This window comes from Rhinoraja longicauda, chromosome 5 (assembly GCF_053455715.1).
Source record: "Rhinoraja longicauda isolate Sanriku21f chromosome 5, sRhiLon1.1, whole genome shotgun sequence".
NCBI lineage: Eukaryota > Metazoa > Chordata > Chondrichthyes > Rajiformes > Arhynchobatidae > Rhinoraja > Rhinoraja longicauda.
In genome coordinates, this window is record NC_135957.1 from 5,230,324 (window position 1) to 5,244,495 (window position 14,172).

Below are 14,172 nucleotides of genomic sequence, written 5' to 3' on the forward strand. Positions count from 1 at the left end.
AATTTGTTGCAGGTGCCAAGCTTTGAATTTCTAACTGAAAAATTGCAGTTTTATCAGGCGCAACATAACGAAAGTGTCCGATCAGGATATCTTGATCTCGTCTTCTTCAAAGATGCAATGACGCACTTGATGAAGGTGAGTGTTAACATTCGAACTAATCAAGTATATAATTGCACACTTCCAGCTTCAGGGACAGTTTCTTCCCAGCTGCTATCAGGCAACTGAACTGTCCTCTCACAAAGTAGAGAGTGGTCCTGATCTCCCATCTACCTCATTGGAGACCTTTGAACTTTCTATAATAGGACTTTACTAAACTTTATCTTGCACTAAACTTTGTACCATTTATCTTGTATCTGTCTGTACATTGTGGTTGGCTTGATATCTCTGTACACCTGATACTAACACACTAAACTTCTAATCCAAAGTCAAATGACCTTATCCAAGGCTCTCAAGCAGGAAAGTAAAGAAAATTCTGGGCCATTACATTCTGCCTTCTTTTAAAATATATTGTTGGAAGCATGTTGTTGTATAAAAGGCTTATCAATACCTAGGATGGACTACACATAGGTCAAGAGGCCAAGTTCAATGCATGGCAAGTAGAGATTTCGATGCAAATTGAAGTCTTTGCAAACCAAATCCTATTAACTGTTCACAAAAAAAGACACAAAGTGCTGGAGTAACTCAACAGGTCAGACAGCATCTCGGTAGAACATGGATGGGTGACATTTTGGGTCGGGTCTGAATGAGTCTGAAGATGGGTCCCAACCTGAAACGTCAGCTATCCATGTTCTCCAGAGTGCTGTCTGCCCTATTGAGATGCTCCAGCACTTTCTGCTTTCTAATGCATTTACTGATCCTGCTAACCAAATTCTACATCATAACAAGGGTAAGATAATGTGCTGGACAAATTATTGGGGTTATGTTCAAAGGCCTGAACGTTTGATCTAGAAATATGAATTGGAATCCGTACCTCTGGATCTATGTAGGCAAATTCAAATAAAACCACTTGTGGCTCATGAAGTTTGGTTTGTCTGTAATCCAAAATCCAGAGTAATGAGGTTGATTCTTCCCTCTGAACTGAGTATTTTGCTTGCCATTTTAGAGGGGATTGTGATGAGCTACGTAGGAAGTACAGATGCTGGTTTAACCCAAAGATAGACACAAATTGCTGGATTAACTCGGCGAACAGGCAGCATCTCTGGATGGATGTTTCGGGGCGAGACCCTTTGTAGGAGCCATTTTTGCGTTTATTAGTTATTTTTGCATATTATTACCTTGTATCCTGCTGTAGTTTGGACACTATAGAGTTAATGCGATGCTTATGTATGGGCTGGGCGGGGCTAGAGTTACGGCAGTTGGGGACGTGCTGGCAGTGTGTGTGAGCCGAGAGGGTGCTGGCCGAGGTTCAGCCAAAGGTTCCGCCAAAAGATTCATTAGCCAAGATGTAATCGGTTGTAGATCTTATTGACAAGAAGATTAATACAGATTTCCGCCGAAGATAAATCTGGCAGTTCGTATCGATCGCATAGACAGTGGTAAGATATGGAATTTTACCTAGCAAATCAATAACCAGTCGATAACAAGAGATATGCCAATATGTATTGCGACTTCAAATAAAAACGTCTAACTAACGCAAACGTCGAGAAGGTCTCTGTTATTGTTATTTGCCCAAGTCATTAAGCTTATCGTTTCACCCGATCTGTGCAAGTGGCAACTTGGGAGCTAATTGATAGACGAGAAGCTAATTGATAGACAAGAAGCTAGCCGCTATACCCTTCTTCAGACTGGAAGTCAGGGGAGAGGGAGACACAGATAAAAATGGATAAGGTGTGTAAACGAGACATCAAAGGGGATGAGGTTCAACGAAAATGTAGAATAGATCATTGTTAGCTAGAAGAAGGTGACAACAAAGCATACAGAGATAAAATGTTAATGTTATCGGGGACAGACAGACTGGTCGGCGAAGGAGGGAGAGGGATGGATAGAGAGGGAAAGCAAGGGTTAGAGAAGTCAATATCCATGCCGCTGGGGTGGAAGCATCCCAAGCGAAATATGAGGTGCTGTTCCTCCGTTTTGCACTGGGCCTCCCTCTGCCCTGGGCCTCCCTCTGCCCTGGGCCTCCCTCTACCCTGGGCCTCCCTCTGCCCTGGGCCTCCCTCTGCCCTGGGCCTCCCTCTGCCCTGGGCCTCCCTCTGCCCTGGGCCTCCCTCTGCCCTGGGCCTCCCTCTGTCCTGGGCCTCCCTCTGTCCTGGGCCTCCCTCTGCCCTGGGCCTCCCTCTGCCCTGGGCCTCCCTCTGCCCTGGGCCTCCCTCTGCCCTGGGCCTCCCTCTGCCCTGGGCCTCCCTCTGCCCTGGGCCTCCCTCTGCCCTGGGCCTCCCTCTGCCCTGGGCCTCCCTCTGCCCTGGGCCTCCCTCTGCCCTGGGCCTCCCTCTGCCCTGGGCCTCCCTCTGCCCTGGGCCTCCCTCTGCCCTGGGCCTCCCTCTGTCCTGGGCCTCCCTCTGTCCTGGGCCTCCCTCTGCCCTGGGCCTCCCTCTGCCCTGGGCCTCCCTCTGCCCTGGGCCTCCCTCTGCCCTGGGCCTCCCTCTGCCCTGGGCCTCCCTCTGCCCTGGGCCTCCCTCTGCCCTGGGCCTCCCTCTGCCCTGGGCCTCCCTCTGCCCTGGGCCTCCCTCTGCCCTGGGCCTCCCTCTGCCCTGGGCCTCCCTCTGCCCTGGGCCTCCCTCTGCCCTGGGCCTCCCTCTGCCCTGGGCCTCCCTCTGCCCTGGGCCTCCCTCTGCCCTGGGCCTCCCTCTGCCCTGGGCCTCCCTCTGCCCTGGGCCTCCCTCTGCCCTGGGCCTCCCTCTGCCCTGGGCCTCCCTCTGTCCTGGGCCTCCCTCTGTCCTGGGCCTCCCTCCATTGTGAGGCCCAGCGCAAATGCATTTTGATGCAATTTGTGTCCATCTTGTGATGAGCTATAACCAGCAATTCCCTCATCCTGTGACTGAGAAAAGTAAAATAACTACTCGGTTTTGTTTGCTTTTATGTATTTATGTGCAATTATAAACCTGGATTCTTTACACTACAGCTTTGACAAATAAAAGACTTTAGAGTCATAGAGTCATAGAGTCCTACAGCATAGAAAGAGGCCCTTCGGCCCTTCGGCCCATCGTGTCCGTGCCGCCCATTACCAAACACAGTCTAATTTTAATCCCATTTTCCCACATTTGGACCGTAGCCCTGAATGTTGTAGCATTTCAAGTGCCCATCCAAATGCCTCTTAAACGTTGTGAGTGTTCCCGCCTCCACCACCACCCCAGGCAGTGAGTTCCAGACTCCAACCACCCTCTGGGTGAAAAATTTATTTCTCACATCCCCCCGAAACATCCCTCCCCTTACCCTGTATCTATGTCCTCTCGTTGTTGAACCTTCCACCAGTGGAAGAAGTTCCCCGCCATCTACCTTATCTATGCCCCTCATGATCTTGTACACCTCGATCATGTCCCCTCTCAGCCTTCTCTGCTGCAGGGAAAACAACCCCAGTCTGCTCAGTCTCTCCTCATAGCCGAGGCCCTTCATCCCTGGCAACATCCTGGTGAATCTCCTCTGCACCCTTTCTTGTCACACTTTCTTGTCCCTGATAACAAGAAAAAATATTTTCCAGATATCTCGTATAATCCGAACGGACTGTGGAAATGCGTTGCTGGTTGGAGTTGGTGGTTCAGGCAAACAAAGTCTTACGAAGTTGGCATCCTTCATTGCTGGATATAAAATCTTTCAGATCACTTTAACCAGGTATATGCAATATTTTCATAATTTACATTTGGTAAATAATATGTAACATCCTCAGCAGCATTCCTGCAAAATCATGAAATGGTGTTTGGCCCACTCCATAAACATTCTGGCAGCAATCATGGCAGCAATGATTCACTAACTGGTTGTAGCAAGGCAAGGTTTGGTATATAAGGAGCGTTTTAACAAATGCTGGGTGTATTCATCGTCATACAACACAGAAACAAGCCCTTCAGCCTGGCATCCATGCAAGGCATCATTCACCTGTCTCTTCTAATACCATTCCTTAGCTTCTGGTTAAAGGGCAGTCATGGTGGCGCAGCGGTAGAGTTGCTGCCTTACAGCGCTTACAGCGCCAGAGACCCGGGTTTGATACCGACTATGGGTGCTATCTGTACAACGTTTGTACGTTCTCCCCGTGACCTGCGTGGGTTTTCTCCGGGATATTCGGTTTCCTCCTACACTCCAAAGATGTACAGGTTTGTAGGTTAATTGGCTTGGTATTATTGTAAATTGTCCCTCATGTGTGTAGGATAGTGTGCGGGGATCGCTGGTCGGTGTGGACTGTATCTATAAAACTAAAACTAAAAAACTGAAGAAAATCTTCACGTCCCTTCTATCCTTTACCTTAAATCCATCCCCTCTTGTTATAGGTGTCTTTGTTGAGGGTGAAAGTTTCTCATTATCTGCCCTGTCTGTGCCCTCATCATTTTGTGTACCTGATCTAATCCCCACTCAGACTTTCCACTTCAAGGAAAGCAAACCTAACCAACCCTGTCTGTCCTGATAGTGAAAAGGTTCTTCCTCAAGCAACACTCTGATGAATCTCCTCTGCACCCTCTCCATGCTGTCACATCCTTCTTGTGTTGGAATGACCAGAGTTGTATATTGTACTCAAACTGTGACTTAACTGAGTTTTTATGAAGTTGCACCTTAATCTCCTTCTATTCTGCGCCTCAGCAAATGAAGGGAAATATCCCATCTGCCCTGTTCATCACCTTATCGACCTGTGCTGCTACCTTCAAGGATCATTGGGCACATACCATCACTTGGAATCATAGTCTTTAGTTTAGTTTAGTTTAGAAATACAGCACGGAAACTGGCCCACTGAGTCCACACCGACCAGCGATCCCCGCACATTAACACTATCCTACACACACAAGGGACAATTTTAAACATACCAAGCTAATTTACCTACACACCTGTAAGTCTTTGAAGTGTGGGAGGAAATTGAAGATTTTGGAGAAAACCCATGCGGTCACAGGAAGAACATACAAATTCCGTACAGAAACACCAGAATTCAACCAGAGTAAGAGTCATACAGTATGGAAACAGGCCATCTAAGCTAGTCCCATTTGCTCTTATTTGAACAATATCCTTTAAATCTTTTCTGTCGATGCATCTACCCAAATGTCCTTTAAGTGTCATAAGTTCATCTGGCTGCTTGTTCCATATGCCTACCATCCTCTGGGTGAAAAAGTTTGCCCCTCAAGTCCCTTTGAATCTTTTTCCCTCTCAACTTAAATCTCTGCCCTCCAGTTCCTGATTCCCAACTCTGGGAAGGAGACTGTTTCCATTGCCTCTATGCCCCTTGTGATTTATACACCTTCATAAAATCACCCCTTAGTCTCCCCTGTGCCCAGGAATGAATCCTAACCTGTGTGAGACTTAGTCAGCATTTTTTGATAATATGTTGGATATCAACATTTTGAGTATTTTGGTCGTAGCCTCTTTCAGCTGCTGTTTTGCCTTCCCAGTGTCTCTTTTCCATTTTATACTCTGTGCATTATGAAGACTCCAGCAGACCATAGTGATGCTTACAACACTGTCAAGATTATATTGGAGGAGGGCGTCCTCAATTGTGACACATCAAGTGATCCTCAGCCCTCTGCTCTGAATTCCTTCCAAGTCAAATCCAACCTTGAGCAACTATCCTAACGAAGGGGTTTCGACCCGAAACGTCACCCATTCCTTCTATCCAGAGAGTTACTCCAGCATGTTGGGTCTTATTCCATTCTCACTTTTGATTGTGCTCAGGCTGCTGCACAAATGCCCATTGTTATCCTTGTTATATTATATATTTCATTTCATTTTTCAGAGCTTATAATGTCTCCAATCTGATGGATGACTTAAAGATACTGTACAGAACAGCTGGAGCAGACGGGAAGGGTATCACCTTCATATTCACTGATAATGAAATCAAGGAAGAGTCTTTTCTTGAGTATCTCAACAATGTGCTCTCTTCTGGAGAGGTATGTATTTTTTTAAAACAATTCTTTTTTACTTTAGTTAAGAGATACAGCGCGGATGCAGGCCCTTTGGCCCACCGAGCTCATCCACCTTGCATATAGTGCATGCATTTAGATATAACACCTTCAGTTGTGTATTTACCACCTTTCTTCTCAAAGTGTTGCCTGACGTTAGCCTCTGATCTCTTTTTAAACTTCCTGTGTCCTATTTCGTATTATGTAGACTTTGGTAACCTCAGCTGTGCTCTTTTTCCTTTAACTTTACCCATGCATTTCCAATCTGTTAACCTCCCCCCCCCACCCCCATTCTGATAGGGTAACCAGAATATAGACGGTGATGTATAGAGATATAGAACAAATGAACGAAAGATATGCAAAAACAATGATAATAAAGGATGACGTATAGAAACATAGAAACATAGAAAATAGGTGCAGGAGTAGGCCATTCGGCCCTTCAAGCCTGCAATATGATCATGGCTGATCATTCAGCTCAGTAGCCTGTACCTGCCTTCTCTCCATACCCCCTGATCCCTTTAGCAAAAAGGGCCACATCTAACTCCCTCTTAAATATAGCCAATGAACTGGCCTCAACTACCTTCTGTGGCAGAGAATTCCACAGACTCACCACTCTCTGTGTGAAGAAATGTTTTCTCATCTCGGTCCTAAAAGACTTCCCCCTTATCCTTAAGCTGTGACCCCTGGTTCTGGACTCCCCCAACATCGGGAACAATCTTCCCGCATCTAGCCTCTCCAACCCCTTAAGAATTTTATATGTTTCCATAAGATCCCCCCTCAGTCTTCTAAATTCCAGCGAGTACAAGCCCAGTCTATCCAGTCTTTCCTCATATGTAAGTCCCGCCATCCCAGGGATCAATCTGGTGTACCTTCTCTGTACTCCCTCTAAGGCAAGAACGTCTTTCCTCAGATTAGGAGACCAAAACTGTACATAATACTCCAGGTGCGGTCTCACCAAGGCCCTGTACAACTGCAGTAGAACCTCCCTGCTCCTAAACTCAAATCCTCTTGCTATGAATGCCAACATACCATTTGCTTTTTTCACTGCCTGCTGCACCTGCATGCTTGCTTTCAAAGACTGGTGCACCATGACACCCAGGTCACGTTGCATCTCCCCTTCTCCCAATCGGTCACCATTCAGGTAATACTCTGCTTTCCTGTTCTTGCCGCCAAAGTGGATAACCTCACATTTATCCACATTATATTGCATCTGCCATGCATTTGCCCACTCGCCTAATCTATCCAAGTCACTCTGCAGCCTCCTAGCATCCTCCTCGCAGCTAACACTGCCACCCAGCTTCGTGTCATCCGCAAACTTAGAGATGTTGCATTCAATTCCCTCGTCCAAATCATTAATATACACTGTAAATAACTGGGGTCCCAGCACTGAGCCTTGCGGTACCCCACTAGTCACTGCCTGCCATTCCGAAAAGGACCCGTTTATTCCTACTCTTTGCTTCCTGTCCGCCAACCAATTTTCTATCCACCTCAACACTGAACCCTCAATACCGTGTGCTTTAAGTTTGTACACCAATCTCCTATGTGGGACCTTGTCGAAGGCCTTCTGAAAGTCCAGATATAACACATCGACTGGTTCTCCCTTATCCACTCTACTAGTTACATCCTCGAAAAATTCTATAAGATTCGTCAGACATGATTTGCCTTTTGTAAATCCATGCTGACTTTGTCCGATGATTTCACCACTTTCCAAATGTGATGCTATCACATCTTTAATAACTGACTCTATCATTTTCCCCACTACCGATGTTAGGCTAACTGGTCTATAATTTCCCGTTTTCTCTCTCCCTCCCTTTTTAAAAAGTGGGATTACATTAGCTACCCTCCAGTCCTCAGGAACTACTCCAGAATCTAAGGAGTTTTGAAAAATTATCACTAATGCATCCACTATTTCTGACGCTACTTCCTTAAGCACTCTGGGATGCAGCCTATCTGGCCCTGGGGATTTATCTGCCTTTAATCCATTTAATTTACCTAACACCACTTCCCGACTAACCTGGAGTTCCTCCATCTCATTAGACCCCCGGTCCCCCGCTATTTCCGGCAGACGGTTCATGTCTTCCTTAGTGAAGACAGAACCAAAGTATTTGTTCAATTGGTCTGCCATCTCCTTGTTCCCTATGATCAATTCACCTGTTTCCGACTGCAAGGGACCTACATTTGTCTTAACTAATCTTTTTCTCTTCACATATCTATAAAAGCTTTTGCAGTCAGTTTTTATGTTCCTTGCCAGTTTTCCCTCATAATCTATTTTCCCTTTCCTAATTAAGTCCTTTGTCCTCCTCTGCTGGACTCTGAATTTCTCCCAGTCCTCTGGTATGCTACTTTTTCTGGCTAATCTGTATGCTTCATCTTTTGTTTTAATACTATCCTTGATTTCCCTTGTTAGCCACGGATGCACTACCTTTCCTGGTTTGTTCTTTTGCCAAACTGGGATGAACACTTGTTGTAGTTCATCCATGCGACCTTTAAATGCCTTCCATTGCATGTCCACCGTCAACCCTTTCAGCATCAATTGCCAGTCTATCTTGGACAATTCACGCCTCATACCCTCAAAGTTACCTTTCTTTAAGTTCAGAACACTTGTTTCTGTATTGACTTTGTCACTCTCCATCCTAATGAAGAACTCCACCATATTATGATCACTCTTGCCCAAGGGGCCTCGCACAACAAAACTGCTAACTAACCCTTCCTCATTACTCAATACCCAGTCTAGAATGGCCTACTCTCTCGTTGGTTCCTCGACATGTTGGTTTAGAAAACCATCTCGCAAACATTCCAAGAAATCCTCTTCCTCAGCACCCCTGCCAGTTTGGTTCACCCAATCTATATGTAGATTGAAGTCACCCATTATAACTGCTGCACTTTAGTGCACGCATTTCTAATTTCCTGTTTGATGCCATCCCCAACCTCACTACTGCTGTTAGGTGGCCTGTACACAACTCCCACTAGCGTTTTCTGCCCCTTAGTGTTTCGCAGCTCTACCCATATCGATTCCACTTCCTCCAAGCTAATGTCCTTCCTTTCCACTGCTTTAATCTCCTCTCTAACCAGTAACGCTACCCCACCTCCTTTTCCATTCTGTCTATCCCGCCTGAATATAGAATATCCCTGGATGTTGAGCTCCCAGCCTTGGTCACCCTGGAGCCATGTCTCCGTAATCCCAACTATATCATAATCATTAATAACTATCTCCACATTTAATTCATCCACCTCATTCCGAATACTCCTTGCATTGAGACACAAAGCCTTCAGGCTTGTTTTTATAACACTCTTGCCCTTATATAATTATGTTGCAAAGTGGTCCTTTTTGATTTTTGCCCTGGATTTGTCTGCCTGTCACTTTTACTTTTCACCTTGCTACCTATTGTTTCTACCCTCACTTTATACCCCTCTGTCTCTCTGCTCTTGTTCCCATCCCCCTGCCATATTAGTTTAAATCCTCCCCGACAGCACTAGCAAACACCCCCCCCAAGGACATTGGTTCCATTCCAGCCCAGGTGCAAACCGTCCTGTTTGTACTGGTCCCACCTCCCCCAGAACTGGTTCCAATGTCCTAGAAATTTGAATCCCTCCCCCTTGCACCATTTTTCAAGCCACGTATTCATCTGTAATATCCTCCTATTTCTACTCTGACTAGCACGTGGCACTGGTAGTAATCCAGAGATTATTACCTTTGAGGTCCTACTTTTAAGTTTATCTCCTAGCTCCCTAAATTCACCTTGTAGGACCTCATCCCGTTTTGTACCTATATCATTGGTGCCAATGGGCACCACGACAACTGGCTGTTCACCCTCCCCCTCCAGAATGTTCTGCAGCCGCTCTGAGACATCCCTAACCCTTGCACCAGGGAGGCAACATACCATCCTGGAGTCACGTTTGCGGCCGCAGAAACGCCTATCTATTCCCCTTACAATCGAATCCCCTATCACTATAGCCCTTCCACTTTTTTTCCTCCCCTCATTTGCCGCAGAGCCACCCACGGTGCCATGAACTTGGCTGCTGCTGCCTTCCCCTGATGAGGCATCTCCCCCAACAGTATCCAAAATGGTATATCTGTTTAGGAGGGAGGTGACTGCAGGGGACTCCTACACTACCTTCTTTATGCTACGCTGGCTAGTGACCACCCTTTCCCTTTTTGTCTGCTTAACCTTTACCTGTGGTGTGGCCAACTCACTAAACGTGCTATTCACGACTTTCTCAGCATCGCGGATGCTCCAGAATGAATCCAACCGCAGCTCCAACCGTTCAATGCGGTCTGCCAGGAGCTGCAGCTGGACACATTTCCTGCACATGTAGTCATCAGGGACCGTCAGTATCCCTGATTTCCCACATGCTACAGGATGAGCAAACCGCGGCTTACCCTTTATATTAACTCAAATCCCTTAAATTAAATCAAATCAAATCAGCACACTCCCTAATTAAAAATCGTGATCGTTTTAAGCGGTACCTTTATCAAAAAAAAAACAGAACCCGTAACTCAAAGTGCTATCCCTTTTTCAAGTTACTTTTTCAAGTGTGACGCGCTAATGGAACGTTGCAGAGAGTGGTACGCTCCCACCTCTCCAACGGCTCCTGGGCCTCTGTGGAACAAAGCCTCGCGCTCGGGTTGTAAACTCACTGCACGGACGCTGTCTCAGTTGCTCCCACCTCTCCAACGGCTCCTGGTCCATGCCGACCAGCGATCCCCGCACATTAACACTATCGTACACACACTAGGGACAATTTACATTTACACCAAGCCAATTAACCCACAAACTTGTACGTCTTTGGAGTGTGGGAGGAAACCGAAGATCTTGGAGAAAACCCACGCAGGTCACGGGGAGAACGTACAAACTCCGTACAGACAGCACCCGTAGTCGGGATCGAACCCGGGTCTCTAGCGCTGTAAGGCAGCAACTCTACCGCTGCACCACTGTGCCGCCCATGAGAAACATGTTGAGACACATACTTAGGATCAGAGGTAGGCCAGTTAGGTCTGGCCCACCATGCAATATGATATGCCCCAGGCCTCATTGGCAACAGCCCTAGAATTATACTGACAGAAACAAGTCCTTCAGCTCAATTTGTCAATGCTGACCAAGATTCTACATTAAATCTCGTCCCATTTGCCCATGTTTAGCCCATGTCCCTCAAAACATGTACCTGTCCAAATGTCTTTTAAATTTTTGTTTTTGTACCCACATCTGCTACCTCCCTGGCAGCTCATTCCATATCCTTACCACCCTCTGTGAAAAAGTCACCTTTCATGTAACTTATTACATCTTTACCTTTTCACCTTAACCCAATGCCTTCTAGTTCTTGATTTCCTCACCCTGGGAAAACGATTATGTATATTCACCCTACCTATGCCCCTCGTGATGTTATACACCTCTTTAAGATCACCTCTCAGTCTCATTGCGACTGCGGATATCCAGACTAGACCATCCCACACATGGTGAATGACTGCTCACTGAGGCTTTTCCCTGGTGGCATCAAGGCCAACCACCCAGCAACTGATGCTGCCCTGGCCTGGATGTCTACCCTTGACCTACAAGTTTAGCATGTGCACGCCATACACAAGAAGAAGAAGTCCCCTGCTCTGAACAGGATAAATTCCTAGCCTGCCTAACCTCTCCCTAAAACCCATGCCCTCTAGTCCTAGAGATTGATGTAAATCTTCTCTACTTTCTGGCATCTTTCCAATAGTAGGGAGACCAAAACTGAACACAATATTTAACATCATGTCCCACCACGCTCAAGTCCCGAACTGACAGACAAATGCGGAAAGCGTTATAGTGTCGTGGTTACCGGTGTTCAAAATGAAGCAGATGACACGGAGAATTCTTCAAGAAGTTAAAAGCCTTTATTTGCAAACAACGGCTGGAACAATCAGGATGTCAACCATCTGACTGTCCACTTAGTACATCGGGCAGCCTATTTTTATAGGATTCTTTCAGCCTTATCTTCTTTTCCTTATCTCGCCCTCGTACTCCTCTTTACAGTTATTCATCTCTTTGTAGTCACCCTGTTTACCCTGCCACCATTAAACCCCACTCATTGATGAATGTCTGTATTTCTTAAAACGTTTCCTTGCACTCTGCCACCATTAAACTTTCAAGTAATCCCCCACTCATTGATGGATGTCTGTATTTCTTCACATGTCACCTTTCACCCTTGTCTTCTATCCTGGTTCATCCATCAATGTTTCTCCTCCTCCTGAGCAGCAGTTACAGACACGTGTCAAGGAATGTCTAGAGTGCCTTAATTAGTTACAGAGAGGCACCTAATGCCTAAGTAGTTACAAACCTTAAACAACAATGTCTAATGTATAAAATAATATCGTATTATCTCCCATATTTCCCCCCTTTGAGACCTACACGGTCTCACAGAAAAAGAAAACCACAAAAATGCACATGTTGTTAACTCAAATCATAAATCCACTCTCAACCATTAGCCCCCCAACTTAGGATTTTATAAATAATGTGCAGTTTGTCAGTGTTCTCCTTCCATCATGCTAATATCCTGGGTCACTCGGCCAAAAACCTACCCCCATATGTCTAGGGTAGGAAAAAAGACCCAGCTTCCCTTACAACTACGTTCTTAGTAATTCTCCAGAGTAAATTGCTCATCAGTATAGTATTCGATCGGAGGGATCTGTTTCTTTTGGAGGTGAATTGTGCCTGTATCCTGGACCAACGGCAGCTGATTCGCAGTAGCTTTCACTAGAAGAGATTTAATACATGGAAAAACACAACACAATACAATAGCAATTATAAGTAGGGTGATTCCGATAGTCATCCCGACTTTAACCAACCACGCTCCCCATCCGCCTAGAATGTTTTCTAGCCAGCCAAAGAGTTGGTGCCCGTAACCTGCATTCTGTTTAACCTCTGAAGAGTCTAATCTTGAACAATGCGTATAGTTGTGAGGGTCCGGTATAGCCAGTATTTGTTCCTTGGCTTTGGCGCATACGATACATTGTGATTGTTGCATAGTGTGTGCCGTATACTGTGCCCACTTATACCAATTTTGTACTGTAGTATGCTACAGGCTGCTTAGCTTTACCTATGCCTGTTTTCTGCGTCTGTACTGCTGCAGCGTAGCCCTCATGCCTGTTGGAAACGTATAAGTGAAAGATTCTCTCATAATTTGGCAGGGCCAGGGCTGGGGCTGACTGTAACTCTCGCTTAATGGTGTTAAAAGCTGTCTCCGCCTCCTCATTCCATTGTAAAACGTTTCTCAAATTTGTGTGTCCTGCTTCCTTCAGTACTAAAAAGAGATGGTGCTGGGGGCTAATTTCAACCTCTTTTGTTGTTCCCATCATATCTATGCTCACCTCTATCTTGACATAATTATCGTCCTCAGATTTCCATACCTTTGGTGTAATTTTTTCCCAGTTAACCATAGTGTTTACTTGCTTCATCATGAGCCCCAAGTCCCTGGACTGATGTCCCTTATTTACTAGTAATGTCACATGAGGTGCAGCTCCTGGCACCCTATACCACTTGTCAAGAAAGGTGTTAATTTGCAAGGCTGCCCCTTGTTTTCCAATTGTTATGGCTTCTGCCCTTAGGTGCTGCTGGCCGCATGCTCCCAGGCACCACAACCTCTCCTGCTCTATGTCCTGGGTCTCGTCAAAACGTACTGTACAATGTAGCTCAGTCTTGGGCGGGGTTGCTTCAGGTAATATTGTCATTACTCCCTCTTTCCATCTGTTCCACGTATTCCAAATTTGATCTTCTATATTTCCTACCCAAAATACATTAGCTTTTCTAGCTTCCCCCATAAACAGCTGGGTATTCAATTTCTCCACATTCAGGCCATTTTTGGTACATTCTAACTTTAATTCCAGTTTCAACAAGGCATCCCTGCCTAGCAGATTAATGGGGGTTCCTTTGGACACCAATACTGGCAATACTATTTCTCTATTGCTCATTTTTAAACTTACGGGGGTTGTGCATCGTGTTAACTGTGTTTTTCCCGAGAACCCTACAGTTTTAACAAATGTTCCTGACATGGGAAGGTGGGAGGCATACTGCGGCTGCACACAAGTATATGTGGCTCCAGTATCTATCATCATAGGTGTTAACCGCCCTCCCAAATTTACCTGAACCATGGGTTCCTCTTCTGCCTGTCGCGTTAT

The 14,172-nt window shown here is 45.9% G+C and overlaps 1 protein-coding gene across 1 annotated transcript in view; it reads left to right on the forward strand.

The window, feature by feature from the left end:
- The window catches only part of LOC144593828 (dynein axonemal heavy chain 8-like), a 460,724-nt gene that overhangs the window by 321,003 nt on the left and 125,549 nt on the right, over window positions 1–14,172 (forward strand). The window contains 3 exon segments of the mRNA XM_078399946.1: window positions 13–135; window positions 3,638–3,768; window positions 5,864–6,017. Coding sequence (XP_078256072.1) covers window positions 13–135; window positions 3,638–3,768; window positions 5,864–6,017 — 408 coding nt within the window.